The following is a 26,628-nucleotide window of genomic DNA, read 5'->3' as shown; positions in this document are numbered from 1 at the left end:
TTATGTTAACTGATTTATTGCGACTTTTATTTTCTCTTTGAACTTGCTTTTGTATTATTGTTAACAGTGTTTTTTTAATCTTCTGATTTATTTTTATTGTAATTCTTCCTCATTTTCATTTATTTGAATGCACAGAACTTTGTGCCTATTTGTCTGTGAAAACAGGTGTATTAATAAACATTATTTAATCAAACAAAGCTCAGTTCCTTACTACTGAAGAAAGGTAATGAAATGTTAACGAGATGCTGTACAACTGGCTGGGTGAAAACCCTCACTCCCAGTCATTCCCATAACGGCATCCAGACCAGCTGTCTTTCCATTCTCCATCCTCTTCACAGCTGCCCTCACTTCCTCCTTACCAATCCTCTGCATTTCCTGATTCACTAACTGTCATCCCCTCTCTCTCCTTTTGTTCCTTAAAGTTCCTTTCATCTTATCAACACACTCGCACGCATATTAGTACATTACCATCTCTGCCCTTACACCATAACCTGCTGCACATCCTTTCCAGCTCAATCTTGATGTCTAGCTTAAGTGAAACTGGGACCGTTGTGGGGGGGGGCCACACAAACCACACGCAATTTGATTCTGCTCAATATATTTTCTCTTATAAACTGCTACTGGTAAGAGTAGATGTTTACAAGTGGGTAATAAAAATGTGAAACATGCATAGTGAAAATGCCAGAATTAATCAGCATTGCCAAAAACAACTATGAAGAAAATGTGCACTGACACAAACAAGAGACAAAGAATACATTGAAAAAGAGTAGAACACAAACAAACAAACAAACAAACATTTGTACATATTTGTAGAGTTTGCATTCAATTAAAACTGGGTGTGAGTTTCATGTGGTTGAACCCAATGCGTGGATATGGGGATCTACATTATGTGGTTAGATGAGTCATCATTAAATAATAATAATATCAGTAATAATATTAAAAATATTGGTAATAATAACAATATAAGTAATAATACCACCGCCAGTACTATTTGTACCACTACTGATGGTAATGATAATACTAAGAAAAAGACAACAACAAAAAAATCAAATGAAGCTAAATAAAGATATTAATGAAAACATGAATTGAAATAATGATAAAAGAAAGATGAGAATTGGTAACAAAAAATATATAAGTTTCCTTTTTGTTAATTACGTCATCTGCTATTTCTCCGTTCCTTTTTTCTTGTCCATGGAGAGAAATGCGGTCTGTTTGGGACTTAAACGAGCGCAATAAAGTCGGGTTCAGTAAGAGAGGATCTGTATCTGTATTTGTTAAACTTCATCACTGAGGAATTTTAAGATCCAAAGAGAACCGAGACCTTATAAGCACATCTCCGTGTGCGTGGAAAGTCCTGACTTGAAGCGCACTACTGACACAGTAGGTGCCAGTAAGGAATCAAAAGTGCAACAACGTGCGTGTGAATGTGCGCTCGTGCCCTGATGACGTTACTGTGTAGTTACAACATCGACAATATGGTTCGGGGTGTTTTGGCACTGACTTACACAGCACCTCCCGGTGCAGAATAGGCATACAGCGTGGAAATCTAAGTTCCAGGTCTGGATTTATTTCCGTCATTTTATCCTGCATATTTATTTTTGTTTAAAAAAAAAAACACGGAGAAGGTTTAGGACTACTATGAGCGCGAGGTAAGTGCGGAGGACTGGTTTGTCTACTTTTCAAATGAAAATGAAATGAAATACACAGAAAGTTGTTCGCCCTCTGATCATACAATAAGTGCGTTTTCTGAACCAGGTCCTCAGACCGTGTCTGACCCGATGGCACAGAAACCGTCCGAAAGCATGCAGTGCACGGACAGGCTGAGCTCCTCGACTGTTAACCACGTAATAATAGAGTTCGTGATGTACTGCGGGGGAGCGGTGTTCATCTGCTACCCTGTGTATCTGTTAGGCTATCTGGGCATCAACATCAGCTGGGTATTGCTGTGCGTGTTTATGCTCACCTACTGGAAGAAAAATCGCCAATGGAAAGTCGCCCGGATCACATCAGCCATCGACTTAGTGGACAATGAAAAACGCGCGATCAAAACCGAGCTGAGAAGTGCCTTACCGATGGCATCCTGGGTATGTTCTGTTTTTCTGTTACAGCCTAAACTTCTGAGGGAGGTTTTTAATCACCACACCTCTTCGTCTTCCACCAACGCCGTCATGCATGACACTGTGACACATCAACTTTTAACTTTAATGTCCAAAAGTTGATTCTGTTCATCTGGACGAAGCGTTTTGTGGGAGAAACGTTTCACTTGGATGAGTGACGAAACGTTTCTCCCACAAAACGCTTCGTCCAGATGAACAGAATCAACTTTTGGAGATTGACTTACCTGGATGATTGAGCATGCATCAAGATTTTAACTTTAATGCTTTTCCCCCAAAGGTGCAATTCTCTGATGTAGAGAAGGTTCACTGGCTTAACAAGGTACAGTATTCAAACATTTTTCACATGTTAAGAGTGATATTATCTATTAAGTCCTTTTTTTTAAAACAGGTTCTCTCGGTGAGATTGAAATCTCTTTTTCAAGAAAGATACCAAGACTAAAAACAGGTGCAAGAGTAGTTGCAGATGCACAAATACAACAATTTAAAATTTTCACATTATGCACTGTGATACACAGAATTTAATTCAAATTAATTCAATTCAATTTTATTTATACAGCGTCATATCACAACAACAGTCACCTCAAGGTGCTTTATATTGTTAATTAGACCCTACAATAATGCATACAGACAACATATGACTCACTGAGCAAGCACTTTGGAAACAGTGTGAAGGAAAAACTCCCATTAGAGACCTTAAGGTGGATATAGATGCACTCATAAAACAATAGCACCATAATCAAGTGAAGACAAAATTGTGGGTTGTGCAATGATCTTGCAGCTTATGAATGAGATTTTAAAAAAAAAAACTATATAAAAACCAGATCTTCATCTTTTTTCTTTTTTTTTTTGTAGAAAAGTCTCTTTATCATCCAGCCAGAGTCTCAAGTATCTATAACAATCAACTGTTTCAGCTTTACAACCATAAAAGGTTTGAATATGGACTGTAGGGTGATTCAGTAAGAAGGACTAGATGCTACAATCCCTGATAATGCACTGCTTTAGATGGAGAGACTCTTGAGGGATGGCTGTTATGAGGAAAGGCAGCCCAGAAACTTTGTCAGCAGCACGCATCGTTGTGTGACTTTTACCCAGGCTAATCTGACATTTTCCTTTCTTGGTTAGGTTTAAGGATTAGAGATCTGATCTAGCTTATGATTTTAAAATTTAGGACAAATTGGATTCATCGGGTATTTCGGCCATCATCACTAGACACCCTCATCCAAGGAGGCCCTGCCAGGGTTGATCAGGCCCTGGAGTGTGTCACTGGTTTATGTTAACTTGTTATTTCTCTTCTTCTTTCTTCTGTTTAGTTTCCCACAGTTTATTTTCTATCTATTCACTGCAACTGAGAAATAATACTTATCTCTTTAGCATTTATGGAGCCTAACTTCTTGAAAGGGATAGAAAAGGCGATAGAGAGAAGTAAGACAAAAACAGGGGGCGCCTGATCTGGCGTCCCACACCTCCCTGCCGGATCGGGCTGTACTGGATACCTTTAGGTGACCTCATTAAGATCAAGTAGAATCCCGCCCATATTTGTAATGTTTTGTTCTTTTGATGCATTTTTAGGCTAATTTATGACAATTGTCATCTTTATTTTGACACAAACATTGGAAGAAAGATGGAAAATGTGGGAGAGAGAACATGTAGGCACACTGCAGCCATTCCAACAGTGGATCTGCTGCTTATGCCATATGGAACCTAACAACATGCACCAAATAATGATTTTTAACAGATTTAAAGAAAAATCTGTTAGTTTCATATAAATGCAAAATTATGGCATGTTAAAAATCAGTCAAAAAGAAAAAAAATGGAGTCATTGTTGATTAGTTTATTCAACAGTCTAGTTAGACCTAACCAGAACTTGGCACCACTTATTTTTAAAATGTACTGTGCTGCATGTAATGAGAGTCAGAACTACCTTACTTGTCCCATATTTGGGGGGTGTGAAGTGGTAGCACCATGACTCCTGGTTTGAACCTTTTGTCGTTCTATGTGGCGTTTACATGCTCACCCTGTTCCATGCATGTTCAGTTAATTGGTGATTTAATTGGCACTGAAAGTATGTCCAAATAAGCCCACATCAAATATCATAAAATCTGGTATCCAATACATCAGTTAGTCTGTAAATATTGAATCAGCTACACTTAGGTCCATTAAATCTTGGACAATGATAAGTTTTACTACTGTAACTTGCACTCTCCACTTTCTGCTGTGACACAACAAATTTCCTACGTATGGGACTAATAAAGGTTTCTCTTCTCTTCTTTTTTAAAAAATAATTTTTCGTCTGTATTTCGCAACAGTGGATTTGAAATCAAACAGTCAATATATGATAGAAGTGCTGACTTCCAGCTTTACTTTAAAGTATAGTATTTTCAGCTCACCTTGCAGATGAGTTTGTGCAGTGATGAGGTGTCTGTCATCTGTCCTTCCATCCACAATTCCCAGGAATCATTCCTACCAGATTACTGATCAGAGTTTATGATCACCTAATGAACTTATGGGAGTTCCTAAAACATGCTGATGCATGTGAATAAGGACTTTATGAGACTAAAACAAAACAAAACAAAAACCTTTCAGAGAAAGAGAGAGACAGAAAGAGCAAAAACCTGCAGCCAAATTAACAATCTGGTATATTCTTACAAAGATTCAATGCCCTAGCCAGCTCAGCAACACCAAAAGCAAAGAAAGACCACAGAAGACAACTAAAGTGCATTATAACACAATTGTTTCCATGGTTAAGAAAAACTTCACTGCATCTAACCAGGCCAAGAACACTCTTAAAGAGGTAGATCTATCATTCACAGAGCAAAAAATCAAATGGACAATTACCCAAAGTATAGTGTAAGAGTTTCGCAGGGCAATAATGGATATTCTTCAATGGCCAAGTCAGCTACCTGTGCTCAACCCAACACAGCATTCTGAATGCAGTGACACAGACAAGCAGCAACTTGTTTTTTGGAATGTATGTGGTATTTGTTTTCAGGCAGAAACAAAACAAAAGTTCTCCTCATACAGGAAATGTTATAGATTTTAATTGTACCCAGGTCCCTATTCATGGACATAATTGACACAAAAAGAAAGAGTTCATAGAAACAAATGATTTTCTTTGTACAACTCCTTTTTTACTTTGTTAAACAGAAAAAGCAAGCTCCTTATAGAAGAAAAAACAGGACAAAAATTGGAATGTGCTATTGAAGGAAAAGTTAAAAAAAACTAACAGACAGACACATAACAAACCCAAGCCAACAACCATGGGGAGAATTACAGAATATTTTATGTAAGAACACAACCTAGAAATAACAATTTCAAAGAAAATAATAAATCAAGCAAATTCCTAGCAAATCAACTCCAGCGTAACAAAGGAAAGTCACTCACAGTCAGACATTCAGCTGGGCAATACACACAACAGGACATTAATAATACCTTTTATAGTCCAGCCATTCGCTTCCGCTTATCCTTTTCAGGGTTGCAGGCAGCACTGGAGCCTATCCCAGCTGTCATAGGGCGGGAGGCGCGGTACGCCCCTGGACAGGTCGTCAGTCTGTCGCAGGACTAACACACAGAGAGAGACAACCATTTGCATTCACACCTATGGGCAATATAGATTAATCAATTAACCTATCCCCACAAACTGCATGTCTTTGGACGATGGGAAGAAGCCAGAGTACCCGGAGGGAACCCACGCAAACATGGGGAGAACATGCCAACTCCACACAGAATGACCCCAGCCTGATGGAGGAACTGAACTCAGGACCTTCTTGCTGTGCGGCAACAGTGGTATCCACCCTGCCACCGTGCTGCCAGATAACTTTTATGCCTTTATATACCTTTTGTAGCTATTACTGTGATTTCTATTCTGCTGAAAATAAACACAATCCAGAAGATATTCGGTTATTCCTCTATAACACGAACTGGTTAAGGCCCTGCTGATCTAGAGTACACAAAACCTACACCTTGATGCAAAGCATGAGGACAGAAGGTCAAAGTCAGAGATATATTAGCTGAAAGCAACACGGAGACTGCAGGAAGTGCAAACTATATTAAATAATTACTAACAAAAACATTTTACAACTAAGTTGTAATTTTAGAAAGCTAAACAAAGCATTTGATACATTAAGCCTTTTAGTGTTAATCTCAGTTAATGTTGTGAGTACATTTCAGTTTGCTATTCTGAATCAAGTGTTCACATGTTTTTTTGGTCATGTGTTGTCAGGTGTTGAAGCAGGCGTGGCCTTTTTTTGGGACGTACATGGAGAAGCTACTTAGAGAAAACATCCAGCAGTCCATCAGGTTCTCCAGTCCTTCACTGAAAACTTTTACTTTTACCAAAATCCACTTTGGGCGCATTGTGAGTGTCTTTGATTTGTGCAGTTCTGAAAACGAACTGGGTCTGTCATGGTCCTGTGGCTGCTACCCAGCATTTTGAGCTTTTTGCACTTTGAAGTTTTGTTTAGTTTAATTATTTATTTAATTCCTGGCTTATTTAGTGTTTACATTTACTTCATTCATTCTGTGTTCTGTGTGTTTTCTTTTGTTCCTAGTTCTCAGTTGCTTTAGAGTTTAGTTCTTCCCTCAATGTCACTTCCTGTTGCGTTGAGTCTCCTTCATTTTCATTTGTGTGTTTTCCCTGTTAAGGTTTGCTTTTCCTGCTTCATTTTGGGAGTTGGTTGCTTGCTGCGCGCTTCGTTCCACTGTGTGTGTGTGTATGTATATATATATATATATATATATATATATATATATATATAGTTTCTGTCTCCCCTTGTCAGCACTTCTGTTCACCTTTCTCAGTGTTCCATAGCCCTAGTATGTTTCCAAGTTTGTTGTTTTTCAGCAACTTTTCAGTTATACTGTGGTACCTTATTCTTTGCTTCTTTTCTGAAATCTGTCAACGATCTAATCAATGACTCGTGTTCAGTCTGCACTCGGGTCTTCATCTCCCTACACATTACAGGGTGACTGTAATGGAAATAAAAACAGAACGCAATGCAAATCTCATAAATCTGTATTTCATTCACAACAGAACACAAAATATGTCAAATATTTCAAGTGAGAAAATACATAATTTAAAGAAAAATGTTAGCTCATTTTGAATGTGATAGCAGCAACACGTCTCAGAAAAGTTGGGATGCAGTCACGTTTACCACTCTTCTTTCTGCTTCTGATGTTTTTAGTTGGTGAAAGTTCTTCTACTGCAGGCAATCCATGTTTTTGCAGTCCATCATTACTTCTTAGAAACTCTCTCTTTCTAAGATGCTCCAAACCTTTTTAAGACATGGAGTTCAAAATGAACTATGAGTATTTTTTTTCTTAAAATGGTCCATTTTCTCAGTTCTACTGTGAATAAATTATAGGTCTGTGGGATTTGCAAATTTTGCATTTTGCTTTTATTTACATTTTAAATCGAGTTTGTATTTGTTCTCCTGGAAATCCACCCTAATATCCAGTGACATTTATTCATTGGAAATGCGTTGGAGGTGATGTGTTGTGGCTGAATGGTTTTCTTTAAATGCTTCTTTATTTTCAGCCTCTCAAGATCACTGGAATAAGAGCCTACACACATGAAGTGGAACATAGGGAAGTGATTCTGGACATGAACATAAGGTCGGTCAAATACATTTTTTTTTTTACTTTAAATTCTAAGTCGTGTGCAGGATGTTTTCTCTTGCCATCATTTATGTCTGACCAGCTCAGTTTACTCTGCAGTTATGACGGTGATGTGGACATTCGTGCTGACATGAACTCAGCAATGACAGCTGGTGTGAAAGGCGTTAAAGTGAGCATCTCATTTTCCTGTTTTCTCTCCATCATCTGTATCATATGTTTACTATTCTTGTAAAACTTTCACTGAATCTTCCAGCTCCAGGGGATGATGAGAGTTATTTTAGAGCCTCTTATTGGTCAAACACCGCTGGTGGGAGGAGTCACTTTTTTCTTCATTCGCCGCCCTGTAAGTGGCCACAGATTTTCTCAGTGTGGAGTTGTGAGAAGTGTAGTTGTGTGTTTAATATTATCGAAAGCGCTCTTTTTTTCAGACATTAAAAATAAACTGGACTGGCATGACAAACCTTTTGAGCAGCCCCGCCTTTAGGTCAGAGAATCTTTAAAAAATAATCCTATTATTACCGATTCATCCAGAATTTTTGATGTTTGCTTGTCTCACTCCATCTTTCACTTTACAGTTCACTGTCAGAGGAGACCATCATGAACATCATTGCTTCTTTTATAGTGTTGCCCAACCGCATGTGTATTCCCCTCATAGACCAGGTCAAAATGGACCAAATGAGGTTTCCACTTCCTCGTGTATGTACCATCACATTTCCAATTCACACATTTAGCTTCGCCTTATAACCAGCAGCTACTTGGATTTTTTTATAAGCACAGTGAATTTTAAGATTAAAAAAATATGTTAACTATTTGCTCTTTAAACCTATTTTTACCTTGTTACTTATACAAAGAAACTATCATTCATATGAATCTTGTGTTTTTATCTCATAGGGGGTGGTGAGGGTCCACTTGCTGGAAGCCAGGGACCTGCTGGCTATGGACACATACGTGATGGGTTTAGTGAAAGGCAAATCAGACCCCTATGCCACACTCAGAGTGGGCAACATACACTTCAAAAGCAAGACTGTGAAAAAGAATCTACATCCAAGATGGAATGAAGTGTATGAGGTAGGCTAACACGAACTCCCCCACACAAAATTCAAACACATGACTGTATTTCATACCCTGTAATGCTGGGTGTGTCACTCATCTTCGGTTTTACTTGTTTCATTGTATTGTTGTACAGCATCAGTATCTAATATTCCATTTTCTGCATGTAACCTTGTCGTCTTAGTGCTTTTAAAAACTTCCTCGCTTTTTTTATCTGTGCAGTTTGTTGTCCACGAGGCTCCTGGCCAAGAGCTAGAAGTGGAGCTGTATGATGAAGATGTAGATAAAGATGATTTCCTTGGAAGGTATGTCGTACAGTTTTGAGTTATGATGATGTTTTTCTTGGCTTTTCCTTATCTCAGTTATGCCTCAGTAAAATTCTAAGAAAAGCCCTTCTCAAAGTTCCTGGCATCAGTGGATTCTTACCTATGAAGAGCTTATAAAAAATCTAACTAATATTGACATTAACAATGTGATTTGTATTTTACATTGGCTGTCTGCTTTAGCTATAAGCTCGATTTGGGAGAAGTGAAGAGAGAGAAACAAATGGATCAGGTGAGATCTTTTACCCTGAAGAGCTGACAAATGAAAAATGTATCTAAAATCAGGGTTAATGGAATTGAAACTGAAAGAGTGTACGAAAATAAATTTCTTGGAGTGATAACTGATGATAAGCTTAGCTGGAAGTCTCATATAAACCACGTGAAAGCAAACATTTCAAAAACCATTGCTATTCTCTACAAAACAAAGCATGTCCTGAACAAGAAATCATTATACACACTTTATTGTTCTCTGTTGCTTCCATATGACTTATTGTCTTGAGACATGGGGTAATGCATATAAACAAATACTCTTCCTATTTCCGAGTTACAAAAAAGAGCTATAAGAATTATAAATCAATCGAACTATATAGAACTAACTAACATTTTGTTTATTAATCTGAATACCCTGAAATTTTATAATTTAGTTGAATATAAAATGGCACAGATAAAGCACAAAACAACTTGCTTTGCCACAGTACCCAGAAGCTGCTTAAAGTCAGAGAGAGTCAATATGACTTAAGGGGAACAGATTTCTTAAAAAAAACAAGATAAGGACGAACATAAAGCAGAGATGTGCTTCTGTTAGAGGAGTTAACCTGTGGAATAGTTATCACAGTGATTTAAAACGGTGGAGTTCATTTTCCTTGTTTAAAGACATGTTTAAAAATAGAGTATTAGAAAAATATATAAATCAAGAGTGAAAAGAGCAATAATAATAATACTGAAACTCTTGTTTTCTTTGTTTTGTTTTACTCTTTGCTTCGAGCCGTATGTACATGAGCTGCATGCTAAAAGATCTTCTGTTAAAAGGGTTGGCGTAATAAGCAAATGCTTCAGCCAATACCTTTTGATTAGCCTTGTCTCGTGCTTTCTTACTTTGTGGTAGATCTTTTTTCTGCATTCACTGAGATATTTGAATGCTAATCAATAAATCAATATTCAATAGATTAATCTTCATAACACAACATTTCTGTACCACAGTGCACTGTTTCATATAAAATGCATGTGCTACCATTTTTCCTGGTTTTCTATTTGCACTAAAGCCATTCAAACATCCTCTTACTCTTGCAGTGGTTTCCTTTGGAGGATGTGCCACACGGTGAAGTTCATCTTAAGCTCCAGTGGTTTTCCCTTCAGACTGACACCAGCCTACTGCAGGAGGTACAGCAGCCCACTATTTCTTCAACATAACATTCGAATTTGTATATTTCACTTTGAACTAAAAGCAGCAGCTGTATGTGTGTCAGTGTCCAACTGCTGTGGAAATCACATTTCTTTCCTCTCACAACATTTTCTCCCAGTCCAATGACAACTTTGCCTGTGCCATACTTGCGGTGTATCTGGACAATGCCACAGATCTACCTGTAAGCACCTTCTGTTGATAAGTAGTATTGTTCTTGTTGTTGTCATGCAAATGTTCTCAGCTGTATTTTTGTCCTGCTCAGACCTCAGACCACCAGAGGCTCAGGAAGAACTCAAAAGAAGCGCAGGTAAGACGACAGCTTTTCTAGCATTAATGCATCAGGCTGTGTCCTTGTTTTTCTTGTTGCAATTTGTTTTAATGCCAAATTTATACAGATATTTGGATCAAATGTGCAATATTAGCTCTAATAATAGAGACAGCAAAGCAAGTCCTTCACTATCACTTGTTTTGATCACATTGAGGACCCTTATGTCTTTCTGTCCTAAACATGTTTATAAAAATATCCGTGATTTTGGGGGTTATTGGGAGCCCAAAGCTTATTGAGTTTGCCAGTGAGAGTATGTTTTCTTTTACAATAATAGATGAGCATATTGAAACAAAAGCTTTGTTTTACTTTTATTTAATTCATTTCAATGTCCTGCAGCTGATAGTGCTTTTGTGTATTGATGCCAAAACACCATATCAGTCAGGTCATCTGCTTTCTGTAGCTGTTCTAGATGTGCCTGTGCGTGTTCAGAGGTGGTCTTTCCAGTTTGTCTGGCGCATGCCTGTAATTGTATATGCCTGTTATTGCCAGCTGCTCTTCATCTAACTCCTTGAACCAAGACATGTTCAGATTAAATTTCCCAGCCTTAAGAAACATGCAGGAAGGAAACTTAGAACATGGAGGAAACAAAAGGGAAAAAAAATTAAGGTTCTACTTTCACAGATTTCATAATTGATATGAATTCCATTCATTTGGTATTTTAGATAATTATAAACCAACTGGTAGAATTATTGAGGATTTTTTTTTTTTAAATAACAAAACTCTTTTACTCTTTTCTCAATTCAAGGTTTCCTAATTTCATTAGTACTGTCCTCTGCTGGTTATAATGTGAAAATGCAGGATAAAAATAAACTGAAAACTTAATTTCTTATCTTTATGCATCATTATTTGGAAGTGTAAAGATGCAGGTTGGCCATTAGTATTTTTTTCTGCTTCAGTAATGATTGTCAGGATAAATGTTTTTCTTCTTCCTCGTCTTAGTTGGTGGTGTGGTTTATTACAGAGTTGAATAAAGAACGTTGCAGTTTATTGTTGGAAGACTCCCAATTTTGGTTTTGTACAAGCCAAATAATATTTTTATGAAAGGAGTGTCATAAGAATGCTACCAGAGAATCCAGGTGAAAAATGAAATAGTAAAGTAGTTGCAATTATATGTTTATATAATCCCACTCAAACTCATACATACATTTGATAAATGACATTTACAAATCCATAGAGACACCGTGAACCATTCTCCTAATGAGGACTTCATCCTGAGTGTTCGCAGGATTCCTCGGTCACTGTATTAATTAAACACTGCTTACAATTGGTTATGCAGCAATCACATTTACTATAATTATTCTTTGTTTCCTGTAAAAAAGCTGACTTGTTACCTCCCTTTTGTGCCTACCTTTAAGGATTTGTGGGTAAATATAATTACACAGTAATTTCAAATAAAATTCTGTGAAATTCCATTTAATTACATGGGACTTGGTCTTGGTCTTACCAAAAATTTGAACGTCGATTTCCTGCAGAATCAACTACATTTAAAATATGAGTATAAACAACCAGATAAACTAGTTCTTCAAAACACATTTAAAGTCAATATAAAAATCCAAAATATTCACCCGGTTATAGGAAAAAGGTCACGGAGATCTCACAAAGCACACAGAATTCATCACATAATTATGACAAAATTCACACAAAAAACAGGAAAAAAATATGGATCAGATGTAAACTGCTACCTAACCTGGTTTGCAGAGGTTTACAATTACAAGGCAGGTTATATGTTTTTTTATATTGACACTGACTGAAAGAAACAGATCCACTTGACCGTATTGGAATTGGAATAGAGCTCTACGGATGTTCTGACCAGGTCATTGTTTTGCTTTGTTTTCAGATCACAAAGAGAGCAGCCTTTCCCAACAGCTTTGTTGAATTTTCCATTGACAGCAATGTTCAGAAAAGCAAGGTATTGCTCTCACTTTACCATAAAAACACATAACTTTCCCCTATGATATCAAATATGATCATTAAAGCTGTTATTATAGCTGTATGGGCACTTGCTTTAAATGGTAGTGCTTCACCTTTTTTCATTAAGTTACAATTTGTTATGAATGAAAAAGATCACTTTTATGATATTTACAGATTTTAGACCATTTCTGCTACCAGGAAGATCAAAACTGAGGTTAGAGTAGAGGTCTACAAATCAAATGGAGATATCAATTCATTTGAAATTTGATAAAAGCCTAAATTCAATAAAACTGAAGAATAGTTTGGGATGAGAACCCATCTGAAAATGAGCACCTACCTGCATTTTTGGCAAAATTCAAGTCTTAAATTCAATTTTTGTCATTTCTGGTTTCAAATAAGAATGTGTGTCACTTACCTACCAACAGTTTTAAGCAACATTTTTAGGTTTAGTGATCCAAAATAAATACATTTTGACTGCATTTTATCTGGAAGCATTTTGACTCTAGATCAGTGAAACTATTATAAAGTCCGTCGAAAAAAATACTGCAGTTACAAACGCAAAGCACAGTAACTGTGTCATCTTTTTGCAGTGAATAACTTGAATTACTACTGATGCACTGTTTCTCCAGGTTGTGTATGCTTCCAAAGACCCGGTGTGGGAGGAGGGCTTCACCTTCTTTGTGCGTGACGTCAACACGCAGCAGCTCTTTGTTCAGGTTTGTTTTTTAATCCAGAACAAATTGCTGTCAAAAACAACCATTTGGAAAGTATTGTTTTTAAAAACTTGACTATAATCACTGCTGCTAATAAAAAAAAATATAGTGCTATATTTATCATGTTCCCATTTAATTGTCCAATTTTGACTCAGAATGAAACTTTTACTACAATTGACACAAATGATTCTGAAGCATATTCTGAACCCAGACCTCTTTCAGTCTATCTGATCTCTTCATGAGGTTAATGTAATTTGTGTTTTTTTTAAATATTTTTTTTGTTCATGTGGTTCAGGTCAAAGAGCCTGAGAAGAAGAATCACCTCGGTGTTCTCAACCTGCCCCTTAGTCGCCTCCTCAACACCTCAGACCTGACTCTAGACCAGTACTTCCTGCTAGAGCACTCTGGAGCAAACAGCCAGATCAAACTCAAGGCCACGCTCAGGGTGGGCATGCACACACACACACATCCATCTGTCTTCCTGTACAAAGCAAATGTTCTCTGTTGGTTTTCTCATTGTCTTATTCACCTCTGTCATAAGTAGCATTGCTCATGTCTTCTATCTCACACAGATTCTTAATTTGGAAGAGCCTCCACCCAAGACTTTCATCAATCCTTCTTCAGAAGTCAAACAGCAACAGGCCAGAAAAGCAGGGAATACCTCAGTCTCCAGTCCCTCCGATGCTCCATCTTCCTCTCACACAGTTTCCTCCAACAATACCCCTGGTCCCTCAACTCCGAACCAAGAGACAGCTTCACCAAATCAAGGTTATTTAGCTCAAGGCCGTGGCTCCTTCCAGGCATCTAAGAAAAGGAAATCATCTGCGATTGTGCGCCGGCTGACCTCTCACAGCCTGCTGTCGCAGAACTCCATCACTTCATCCAGTTTTGACCCCTCGGATGAATTCTTATTTCCAGAGTGAGACTTTGTTCTCTGCGTGTCCTTTAATGTCAACTTCTAACCTTTCCAAAGATATCCTGAACTGAGCTGGATGCTGCATTTTCAAAAAAGTATAAAAATGAAACTGACCTTTGCAATTTTTTCTCTTTAGAGCCATTAGGAATCATCAGGGTTCATTTGGAGAGATTGAGCTAAATGTACGCTATGCAACCCTGAAACATAAGCTTATAGTCTTTATAATCAGATGCAGGTATGTCACAAAAATCTGTCCTCATTACCATTTAAGTTATTAAAAGGCTTAGATTAAAATATACAGAAACAGTTCTCCTAAATACCGTGGCCTCTCCCACACAGGAACTTGTTGCCCTGCAGTGAGCACGGCACAGACTCTTATGTCCGCCTGTATCTCCTCCCCGACCAAACCTGGAAGCATCGTAAGAAGACGCATGTCAAGAAGAGGATGATCAATCCCGTCTTCAATGAAAAGTAAGTCTAATACGCTCATTCACCATTTGTTTGTTGTAAAGGAATAATTTATATTTTTATACTTTGTAGTTTGTGTGTCTTTAAAGCAGACACTGAGATGGTGTCACTTTCTTTACCTGCTTTCATCACAGGTTTGAGTTTGATGTGTTACTTCAAGAGGCACAAGCTAGGAAGTTGGATGTGTCTGTGAAAAACAACAGCATTTTGGTCTCTCAAGAGAGAAAGGACATAGGTTCGGTATGTTAAGCTCATTTTGAAGCTGAACTACTCATTTGGTATTGATGTCTTAAAATATATAAAAAAAATATAAAACTATATATGGAACAATATTTATACATGTACATTTTTTTTCTTATACATATTTATGCTGAGATTTGCTTTTTATTAAAAAAATCCTAAACATATATTGCATGGTTTATGAAAATATAACTTGAAAAACTATTTTTAAAATATTTTTAAATAACAAGTACTGCTATCATAACAATTGTAACAAAAATAAGCAATATTTTTTGTGCTAATAACACTCATGCTGCTCCTGGTAAATTCTGCATTTTTCTTCCTGTCACAAGCTTCAAAGCCTTAAAAGCTTAAATCTCTCTAACTCAGCTAAACTGCTTTATGTGTTTACTCATTCTTCAGACAAATATGCGACCTCTCATTTTCCTACTTTTCTTCATTGTGGTTTAAATATTTATTTTATGCACGTGGTACGCCCGCCCAAGATGGCAGCTTAAGTTGGAGACGCGCACTCCTCTTCCCCCGAAACCTCGTTAAAAATAGGTCAGAGCCGGTTATTTGTCTTATTTGGGATCTGCCCTGGTAAATTCAGTGGAAGGAGTCAGAAGAATCATTACGTTTTACGCAACGATTCGATTATGCCGCGAGGAAAAACACACAACACTCAGGCTACTTCACTAACTACTATGGCGGAGACACCTGATGGAGTCGATGCCAGGTGTCCTTCCCAAGATGGTGTGGCGGCCGAGCTGACTTCTATAAGATCTCTGCTTGAGCAGGTAGCACAAGACATGACGGCGGTGAAAGGTGGTATCGAGTCTCTCAAGGAAGCTGTGAACAGTTTGGGTGTGAGAGTGGATGAAACAGAGACAAGAATTTCTCGATTGGAGGACGAAGAGGCTAAAGCCAGCTCAATATGTAAGATCTTGAAGATACAGAACCAGCGGCTGCAGGAAAAAGTAACGGCGCTTGAGGGTTCCTCACGGCGCCAGAATATTAGAATATCGGGTATTAGAGAAGGATCCGAAGGCAGTAATATTGAGGATTACGTGAAGAATTTGCTGTCTGAGGCTCTGGACATTGAGATGGGAGATTACTACGAAATAGATAGAATCCATCGAGTGGGGCCAGCTTTTCCGAAGCCCACGGCGGACTCCAGACCGAGACACATTATTGTTGCTTCCTACGGGATAAAGCCAAGATGTCCGTGCTGGCGGCTGCCAGAAAAAAGGGGCAGATCGTTTGGAAAGGCATGAGAGTTCTTTTTTTCCAGGATTACGCTCAGGAGGTACAAGAAAAACGCAGGAAGTTTGATGAGGTGCGCCGCTTGTTGCAACAGTACAAGATTGGCTATTCTCTTCGTTTTCCGGCTGTTATGACTTTTTCAGTGGATAACCAGTATCATCAGTTTTCCAACCCAGCTGAGGCTAAGCAATTTCTAAGCGGCCTGGATTTGGTTAACATTCCGGGTGATGTAGATTAAGAGGATTTGATAAGCTATGGGTTGGTTTACTTCTGAGGGGGGGGGAGACGTAAGGAGGGACACCATCTGGGATTTTTTTTTGAGTGCCACGGACCTGCGATTTTTTTTATGTTTTCATGTTCTTCTGTTTTTTTGTTTGTTTTTTTTTTTTTTTTTTTTTTTTTTTTTTTTTTTTCTTTTCTCGTGTTTGGTTTTGTTGTTGGTTTTGATGGTATGGTACCAACTGTCCCGTATAGACCTAATTTTTGGATCATTGAGTTGTCTCATGTTACTGGCTCTAAGAGTTGTTATATGGGTAAATGGGATATTCCTCTGGATAAATTTGTATAATAATTCGGCTCACATGGTGTGATGGAGTTATGTAAAATTGTGTCGTGGAATATAGCGGGTTGTCATAATGTTATTAAAAGGAAGAAAATCCTCACATATCTGAAACAGAAAAAGACTGATATAGCCCTGATTCAGGAGACCCATCTTGATGAGGCCGAATCATTAAAGCTTAAAAGAGACTGGGTGGCGCAAGTTTATTTTAGTGCATTTTCGGCTAGAAAAAGAGGGGTGGTCATATTGATTAGAAGAAACTTGGATTTTCAGGTCTTTAAGCATTATACAGATCAGGAGGGTAGATGGGTGGTTTTGGATGCATGTTTACAGGGGCGGAAAATGACATTGGTCAATATATATGCTCCTAATTCTCCTCAGCCACAATTTTTTCATGAAGTCTGTAACATGGTGCGGACTATAGGTAACACACACATTGTAATTGGGGGAGATTTTAACCGGGTCAGGGATGTCTTATTGGATAAATCTTCTTGTACTGGACTAAGCAAGGACCCAACAAATGCTGCGGTGGACGTGATGTCAGAGGAACTGAGTCTAGTAGATATATGGAGACTTCTTCATCCTCAAGAAAGAGACTATACCTTTTTTTCGCATCCTCACTCAACCTACTCCAGGATAGATTACTTTTTGGTGTCCCGTTCTTTGGCAAGTCAAACTATTGGGTCCTCTATTGGTAACATTGCTATATCGGATCATGCTCCCATTGACCTTGTTCTTACTGACACTGATAATATTAAACCGTCACCTAGGTGGCGCTTGAATAACTCAATATTGAAGAATAAGGGTCATTGCGAATGTATAAGGGAAATGATAAAGGAGTTTTGGTTGTACAATGAGGGCTCTATTGACGACGTTGGAATGACCTGGGATGCTTTTAAGGCCTATTTAAGGGGGCGCCTTATTCAATATTGCTCCTTGATTAAAAAAGCTGAGAGGGATAAGCTGATGAAGTTGGAACAGGATATCAAGGAGCTTGAAAAACAACATATGTTGCTCCCAGAGAGGGACTTATGGAACAAATTAATTAAATTTAAATTTGAGATGAATAGCATATTGGAGAAAAAAGTGGAATATGCAATGTTTTGTCTAAATCAGAAGTACTTTGAACAAGGGGAGAGAACAGGTAAAATGTTGGCACACAGGGTTAAGCAGATAAAATCTAGTAACCTTATACCATCTATTTTTGATCCTAGTAATAATAATAAGTTGACTACTAGTAAAAAAGAAATAAATGATATTTTTACTAAATATTATCAGGAGCTGTACACTTCTAATGGACTGGTGGAGGAACAGAGGCTGTCAGATTTCTTCTCTTCTATTAAAATTCCCAGCCTGTCGGAAGATCAAAGAAGTATATTAGAAGGTAAGATTACATTAATTGAAGTTAAGCAGGCAATCGGCAGCCTTAGAGTGGGTAAATCTCCAGGTAATGATGGATTTCCATCAGATTTTTATAAGGTGTTTGTGGACGAACTAGCTCCAAGACTACTGTCGGTATATCAAGATGCGTTTCAAAGAGGGAGACTACCGTTTAGTATGCGATCGGCAGTGATCACGTTATTACATAAAAAAGGGAAAGACCCACAGCATTGTGGGAATTATCGCCCAATTTCATTAATTAATGTGGATGAAAAAATTATTTCTAAGATATTAGCTTTTAGGCTTGAAAAAGTTCTTCCGTATTTGGTGCATAGGGATCAGGTCGGTTTTGTGAAAAATAGAAGCTCTGCGGATAATCTACGTAGGTTATTGCATATACTCTGGAAGAGCAGGACTAAGCTAGACCCTGTCGTTGCCTTCTCTTTGGACGCAGAGAAAGCTTTTGATAAAGTTGAGTATCCTTTTCTGTTTCATACCTTGAAGAGATTTGGTTTCGGTCCCTTTTTTAGGCAGTGGATTCAGGTGGTATACACAGATCCAATGGCTACAGTTATTACCAATGGGATAATGTCACCCTCATTTTTGTTAAGTCAGGGTACTAGACAAGGTTCACCCTTATCACCTCTCATTTTTGCTCTGTTTTTGGAGCCTTTAGCCATAGCTTTACGTGAATGTAAGAAAATTAGAGGGGTGGATTTGGGTCAAGAAGAACATAAAACTTTTTTGTATGCAGATGATATTTTACTGATTTCAACTAACCCAGAACAGGCCGTTCCTGCAATTTCCTCAATTATTGATTCTTTCTCTGTAATCTCTGGATACACTATAAATTGGTCTAAGTCTGAAGCTATGCCTATTTCTAAAATGTGTCCGCCTGTTATGAGGAGTTCATGGCATTTCAAGTGGAAGCCCGAGGGTCTGACTTATTTGGGGATTAAATTGACCCCTGGTTTAGACAACATAATGAAAGTAAATATTTCCCCAGTGATTCAAAACATCCGTTCGCTGTTGCAGAATTGGGTTAAAATAAATCTGTCCCTTTTGGGCAGAATTAATTTGGTGAAGATGATTATTGCCCCTAAACTTCAGTACTTTCTTCACATGTTACCGATAGCAGTCCCACATAATTTGCTAAAGCTTTATAATACATGTGTAGAGGGTTTTGTGTGGGCAGGTAAAAAGCCATTGTTCAATCGGTCTAAATTATATGCTGCTAAAGAGAGTGGTGGGTTGGCATTGTCTAAGATGGTCTGGTATCATTACGCTTTCTCCCTCTCTCAGTTAGTTAAGATACATAATTCCTCTACTGATAAGCCATCATGGGTTGGGATTGAGGAAAGTCTTGTGGCCCCTTCGTCTTTAGAGGCCTTCCTTACTCAGAAGGGTAGGCCAGTACCGTTTAAAGATCCAGTACTGTCTTTCATGCAAGAGACCTGGCTTAGAGCTCACCAATATACCAACAGCAGCCCTTATCTCACCGCTAGAGCCTCTATTTGGTATAATAAGAAAGTATTAATAGGGAAGAAACCGGTCTGGTGGGAGGCCTGGGCTAGGACAGGTATTAATCAGATGGGGGACCTATTTGGGCAGACTGGCATGAAATCGTTTGCAGAAATCAGACGAGAATTCAATTTGGATCCAAGGGAAATTTGGAGGTTTTTTCAAATAAGACATTGTATTAAAGCCATTTTGAAAAATAATCTAGACCCTCCATCTAGTGTTCAGAAGATGTTTGCAACCCCTGACAATAACAGAATCAGGGCATCTAAATTTTATGGGAGCTTCAGAGAGGCACATGCTCCCAGTTTGGGGGGACTGAGGCGGTGTTGGGAGAAAGATCTGGGTATCCAGATCTCAGAGGACAGTTGGAAGATGCTGATTTCATCATGGTATGTTTGCTCACCTGAAACACAGTCTCAACTTATCCAGTACAAGTTGCTTCACAGAAACTATTGGACACCCAGTAAATTAGTCAGGTTGAAGCTCGCAGATAAGGACATTTGTTGGAAATGTCAGCAGGAAGTCGGGACTCTAGTTCATATGTTGTATACATGTCGGAAAAATGATTATTTGTGGGATGGGATCATCAACTTGGTGAATGATATTTTTAAACTTAATCTTTCTAAATCTCCAGCTATATGCGTCCTGGGCCTACTACCTGACGATAACATTCTCTCAAAAAAACAGAGATTGTGGATGCGTCTGGCTTTTATAACTGGTTGCAGGGTAATTCTTAGGCATTGGAAGTCATCCAGCCCCTGTTCTTTCAAGGAATGGACCGAACAAATGTCTAGGATGGCATCATATGAACGGGTTATGTATAGAATGAAGGGAAGAGAAGATATTTTTGAGCAGGTCTGGGGTCCCTTTTTGCGGTACATTGACAATGTCTCTTAGACATTATGATAAATGGTCTCTTAGAGGGATATTTCATGTGTCATTGGTATTTTGGTTGTTGCCCTTTTTTTTTTTTTTTTTTTTTTTTTTTTTTTTTTTTTGCACCAGGGGGTTTTACCCTTATTCGTTTTTGTTTTTGCTGATGTTTTCCAGGAGGCGGTGTATTATTTTGTTTCTCCTGGGTTTTATTTATTTTATTTATTTATTTATTTATGTAATTTTTTTTTTTTTTTTTTTGCACCAGGGGGTTTTACCCTTATTCGTTTTTGTTTTTGCTGATGTTTTCCAGGAGGCGGTGTATTATTTTGTTTCTCCTGGGTTTTATTTATTTTATTTATTTATTTATTTATGTAATTTTTTTTTTTTTTTTTTTTTTTTTTTTTTTTTTTTTTTTTTTTTTTTTTGTTAGTGTGTTGTTTGTTTGCTTGTCTTAGTTTGTTTGTTTGTTTAGAAATGGACAGAGAACTGACAGTATGATTATTGCAGTTGTATATTTATTTATTAATGTTTCTGTCCATCCAAAAATATTAATAAAAAAAAAAAAAAAAAAATAAATATTTATTTTATTTTCTTCATATGTGGCATAAATTGAAATCCTAGCTGCTTTCACTATCACACTTTTGCAGCTTGTTCCAGACAACTGATGGCAGTTCTGCTTCTTTCTGCAGGTAATAATAGATTTATCAGAAATCGATCTAGTCAAAGGCGTCACAGCGTGGTAAGGGGGCCAGTTTTCTCTTATTACAATTAGATTTATGTGACACTGAATGTGAATGTGCTGACTTTAAGTATCAATACTTCCTTCTTTTATTGTCTTGCGGTCATCAGTTTGTAAAGAAAATCCTCCCTGACCAGCTTAATTAAAGGAACAGTTTGAGGAAAATTCACATATTGACTTTCTTGCTGAGAGTTAGATAAGATTGATGGTTCTCTATTCCTCTGTCTTATCTGGTGGTAAATGAAGCTCAAGCCTGCAGCTCATTGACTTAGCACAAATAATGGAAACAGCTACAGCGGCTTTGTCCAGCAGTAATAAAATCTGCCTGCACCTTTGTTGCTGGGCACTTTTTAACTGGTTTCCTTTTTTCTATATAACTTCCTGGAACTTCCTTGCTGCTTTTATGGAAGTCTCACATTGTTTTTGTACCAATTACACAATTGTGAGGCATAAGAAGACAAATGTTTCTGTGTTTCTGTGTTTTAGTTCATTTAGCTGAAGTACAGATAAACTTGTGGTCAGATTACAGAGAACAATCACAATTCCAAAAATGTTAGGAAACTGTGTAAAACATAAATAAAAATTCAAAATGATTTGCAAATATATATAAACCCATAATAGAATATAGAATTTAAACATATGAAATGTTTAAACTGAGAAACCTTCAAGAAAGTATTACCTTATTTCAAATTTCATAGCTGTAACATGGTCCAGAAAAGTTGGGAGAGGGCAACAAAGGGATAGAAAAGTAAGTGAAACTGAAAAGAAACAATTTTTTTTGGCAACAGGTTATTAAAATATTGAAATATATAAAAAAAAAAACAAGTAAAGACTTGCAATCTAAGGGCTTACACATCTGGAAAGTCACTGTCACTGCTTTAGAGGAACTTATGCTCTCGTCCAGGTGATGCCTTTTTCAAGGAAAGGCCTTGCATATTTCAGCAAAACAATAATAAACTACACCTGTTAAAACAGGATGATCTCTTCAAATGGCAAATGTTTGTGTGCTTTTAAAAGACGAGTGTTAAACATGATTTGGAAACAGTTATGCTATGGTTCTTACGTAATAATGGTTCCAACCTGAACTCCTGGTGAAGTTGCATATTTGTTATTTTATCTGCACTTCTCCATTTTGTCCATTTTCAAATTTCACAAGTCTGATTCCAGTGAAACAAGATCAATTTTTCATGACTGTGACTCTGCGAGCCTCCTTGACATCTCAGTGGAAATGAATTCTTATTACTTTGTGCAATAGAGCCACCCAGTAACAGGAAAACTCATTTAACTTGCAGCAACAAATACACGTTTTGTAAAGAACTGGTTGACCAAATCTGGTTGTAGGGCATGGACCCTAAAAAAGCAGAGTATGCATGCTTATTTGATGCTTAATGATCTTATGAACATTTCATGCTTCTTTTCTCTGAAGGTATGATCTCACTCTGCCTGGGCTGAGGAACTCCATGTAGGAAGTGGAACAGAGAAATACTTCTGTGTGCTGTGATCTGATATAAGAAGTCAGTCTGGTTTCCAGACAGTCCTACTGAAGATCTTACTCGGAATAGAATAAACCTGAGAGCATTCTGATTCTCTTGTTTCCACATGTTTTCTGGATAAAAACCAGTGGTTGTTAATAATATAATTTCTAGGCATTAGAAAATATTCGTTTCTCTACAGAAACAAGGCAGTGTCTGTATTTTTAATGTTTTATCCGAGCCAAAGCTACCTTTGTAATTTTGTGTAAATAGTTTTTACAGTTTTTATGCAATATACTGAGGGGAATAAAAGAAATGTGTAGATGAGTCAATACAGGGCAAAAAATGTTTACACACTTTGATAAACACTGAAATGCACAAACTCATACTTAAAATATTTTACATGTCAGTTACCGATATAGGGAGAAGTACAGTATGCATTTTAAACCTAAAGACCTCAGACCAGCTACATTAATCTATTTTAAAAACTCACTCATAGCCTTTATGAATAGCTTCAGTTGTCAGTTGAATAGTTCATAGCTCAGTTGGTATTTGGTAAATTGGTTTCAACAGGCATCAGAATATCAGAGTGACTCTATTATTAGACTGTCAAACATTGATGGTGGGATGGTAAAGACGTTGTCTTGACTAAAAGTTTAATGTTTTGTATTAATTATTGAGCACAGAACCAGTTTCAGGTTGTTGTTTTTGAGTTGATGTTTAAAGTGACTTTTATTTTTACTAATATTTATGGCAAATAAACATCGTCCAGTAAACACATGGTGTATTTGAAATAATTTCAATAAGTGTATGATCATAACAGATTTCTTCATCTTGATCTATCTTTGTGTATCTTTATTTTATACAACATCATTCATTCTTTGAATGTATTGAGGAAATAAGAATAGGTATATGCAGGCACAGTGACTGTGCAGGAATGTTTTTTTTTTCTATATTCAGTTATTATAAGATAGAAATATCTCAAAGAATGCTGAAATGAAACCTATGAAGTATAATTACAAGGAGCGTAAGCTAAAAAAAAAGTTTATGGGAAAGTATACAGTATTATATAGAACATATGAAGTGCATCTTTATTAAACACGGTTTTGTTTTTATTGCTTTTCTTATTGCTCTTAGTTTCTCTGTTTTCCACTTCTCAGCGCTGTATCAGAAAGGGGGCAGTACCACCACGTGCCACACAATGAAAGGACTCGCTCACCTAAACATTGATGTTGCCAGGGGAGATTAAAGTCTAACAGACCCGCGAGGACTTTCACGACACAACGCGAAACACAGAAACAGTGTTCACGACAGACACAAAAACTCCAGAGAAAAGCAAATAAAACGTCAATTATTTTAAATATGAAGCTTTAGATTTTTGTTGCTGTTCTACCCAAACGTCCATGCGCGCGGGTCTTCCTGTTGTCCACAGGTGTTTACGCGAGGTCACCGTTAATCACTTGGCAACTGCCCTAGCAACGGCACAGAGCTTCGGTAAAGAGTTTAGCGGTGGTTTTATGGTTGCTTTGGCACGAATATGAGTTCAGCGAAGAAAAGAAGAACTATCACAGGTAGTCGCTCACTTTTGCCACTGAGTCCAGCACAGGTAAGTTCAGAATACCTGAACTCGAATATCGTCTGTGTTTCTGTGCTGCTAACTGACCGCAACAAAAAAGTTAGGAAGCCGGTGTTAGCGCACTGCGGACGTGAAGTCCAGCCTATGTGTGTAAAGAAGACAAATGAAAGCTTAACCCTGGTTGTTATAGCAAATTATTAAAGTTAATTGTTTTATTTATTCACTTACTTATTTTCAGGTGTATGTGTATGCCTGCTTTCATTTAGGTTAGCTTAGTCTTATTTGTTTTCAGGGGAGGGCGGAGGGGGACTTACCTTGAACTCCTCTCTGTTGTACCATAATAGATTCCAGTATTCTGGAGTCAAATGTCAGAGGTCATTATTATTATTATTATTATTATTATTATTATTATTATTAACAGTTAAAGCTTGGCTGGTATTGGGTCTTACAACAGGACAGTGATCTGATGCACACCAGTAAACCTCTAACAGAGCGGCTGAAAAAAAAAGAATCCAGGCTCTGCAATGGCCCACTCAAAATTCAAACCTCAACCCACTGAAGTGCTTTTGTTGGATCTTTAAAAAGAGGTGTGCATAAATGACTGGTCTCAGACCTTGCTAAGCAGAACCAACTGTGAAAAGCTGAGTGGACCATAATTACTCCACAATGATGTGAGAGACTGAAAGCCATGCAGAAAACCCTTACTGTTACTTCACATTATTGCTGTTAAATGTGCTTCTGGGGTGTGCTTTTTTTTTTAAAGGGACTGCTTCGAGTCCTGAGGAGACTTTATTTCATATGGCTGTGTATTTAATTTTTTTAGAGTTTGTTTTTATTTTTCTGAAGTCTTGTATTTCTGTTAACTCAGCAATTATCTCAATTTCTAATTTATTTTAGTTTTTGATAACTCCAATAACCTCTCTCCACTGCCCAGGTCCTCAGAAAGCAGCCCTGGATGGAAGCAAGACCGTCATTTTCGCTGTTTCCTCTAATCACACAGAAACCTGATGGGACTGAAACAGCTTCAAAACGTGGGTTCATTCCTCTAGGTTTTGAGTTGTTGCCTCTTTTTTTGGATGGTTTTATGCCAGCAGTTTTGTTTTTTTGTTTTTTGTAGCTTTACAGTTTACCTTCCTGAACTGTTTCTGTGCTGTAGGAGATGAGTTAAATGATGAGGCAGGCAGCAGGGCCTTTCAAAGCCATGGCAGACCTCAGAGTCAGTTTGAGGACAGAATGTGGATGCAGAGCCGTTGGACCTCCAAGCGTCGCAGCAGAATCCGCAAAAGCATCAATCGAAAAAACCTGAATCTCAGAAAAAACCTGGTTAAATTTATATGGTGAGTTCACTGTTTATTTCTGGTCCTTTATAAGTACTTATTTGTCTGTTATAGTACAGATATCAATCTGTTTAAAATATAAAGTAAAGCATGTTTATCTCCTCCCAGTGAATGGTGATTTCTTTCACAGTAATACACTAATTCAAACTAAAAAGCAGCTAAAATAAACATTAAATAAACTGCTAAATGGACGGATCTTTATGTCAGATTTCTTCTAACTTTTGCAGAAGCCTGAGAGCAGCCAGTCTGTCTCTTTCTAGCAGCAGTGAGGGTAGCCTGCAAGTGAAAGCACAGCTTTTACTCCACTGCATTATTTTAAAACCTTAGATGCTTTGTTTCTAATTGAAATATGATATCTAAATTATGCTAAGCTTCTAGCAGTATGTAAAGTAATTAAAGTTGCTTTTTTGTGGGCCTGAAAAAAAAACATATTACTGGTTTGGTTGTCCAGCATGGAAAAAATGCTCTGCATGCTGACACCGGGCTTTGAGTTTGACATGTGCTGTATGCTTTGGCAGCATGGAAGGGATGTGACTAACCACTTCACCACACATTTATGGATGGTTTTTGCATTAATATTGAATATACATTTTATGTTCTTACTATAAAGTATAATCAGAAAACTTTTTCAAAGGCAATTTTTTACTACAAACCATAACTGAGATTAAAGTATTGCGGCTTTAATGTGTTTAATATATGGAAATACTGTTTAATATGATAAAGTGGCATCTGTTTTTACTCTTATTTGCATTTTCTGACTTAGCCGGCAGGAAGAGGAAGAGGAGGAGGAGGAGGAGGAGGATGGCAAAACACCAGAAAGTAGAGACTGTGAAATGGTAAAA

At 37.5% G+C, this 26,628-nt stretch overlaps 2 protein-coding genes across 2 annotated transcripts in view; both read left to right on the top strand.

Moving 5' to 3' along the window:
* Positions 1 to 1,414: 1,414 nt before the first annotated feature.
* LOC146651585 (extended synaptotagmin-3-like) lies at positions 1,415 to 23,637 on the top strand. Its single transcript, XM_085384012.1, has 24 exons — positions 1,415 to 1,649; positions 1,756 to 2,084; positions 2,395 to 2,436; positions 6,337 to 6,471; positions 7,651 to 7,727; positions 7,830 to 7,899; positions 7,984 to 8,073; positions 8,159 to 8,214; positions 8,306 to 8,426; positions 8,622 to 8,798; positions 9,003 to 9,085; positions 9,287 to 9,335; positions 10,394 to 10,483; positions 10,624 to 10,686; positions 10,768 to 10,812; positions 12,671 to 12,742; positions 13,374 to 13,460; positions 13,753 to 13,902; positions 14,030 to 14,376; positions 14,510 to 14,608; positions 14,713 to 14,844; positions 14,976 to 15,081; positions 21,352 to 21,401; positions 22,828 to 23,637. Exons 2-24 carry the CDS (start codon positions 1,779 to 1,781, stop codon positions 22,865 to 22,867), a joined length of 2,487 nt encoding a protein of 828 aa, XP_085240138.1. The 5' UTR covers positions 1,415 to 1,649; positions 1,756 to 1,778; the 3' UTR covers positions 22,868 to 23,637.
* Positions 23,638 to 24,151: 514 nt separating this feature from the next.
* dnah7 (dynein, axonemal, heavy chain 7) overlaps positions 24,152 to 26,628 on the top strand; it is an 87,963-nt gene continuing 85,486 nt past the window's right edge. Inside the window, exons 1-4 of the mRNA XM_085384010.1 lie at positions 24,152 to 24,479; positions 25,384 to 25,480; positions 25,606 to 25,786; positions 26,550 to 26,622. Of these exons, the coding sequence (XP_085240136.1) occupies positions 24,411 to 24,479; positions 25,384 to 25,480; positions 25,606 to 25,786; positions 26,550 to 26,622 (420 nt within the window). The 5' untranslated portion in view covers positions 24,152 to 24,410. The remainder of the gene's footprint in view (positions 24,480 to 25,383; positions 25,481 to 25,605; positions 25,787 to 26,549; positions 26,623 to 26,628) is intronic.

The sequence above is a fragment of the Rhamphochromis longiceps genome, linkage group LG16 (assembly GCF_057381845.1).
Source record: "Rhamphochromis longiceps isolate RC_006_pf linkage group LG16, R_longiceps_female_GT1.1, whole genome shotgun sequence".
Lineage (NCBI taxonomy): Eukaryota > Metazoa > Chordata > Actinopteri > Cichliformes > Cichlidae > Rhamphochromis > Rhamphochromis longiceps.
This window is presented reverse-complemented; position numbering and strand designations above follow the sequence as displayed.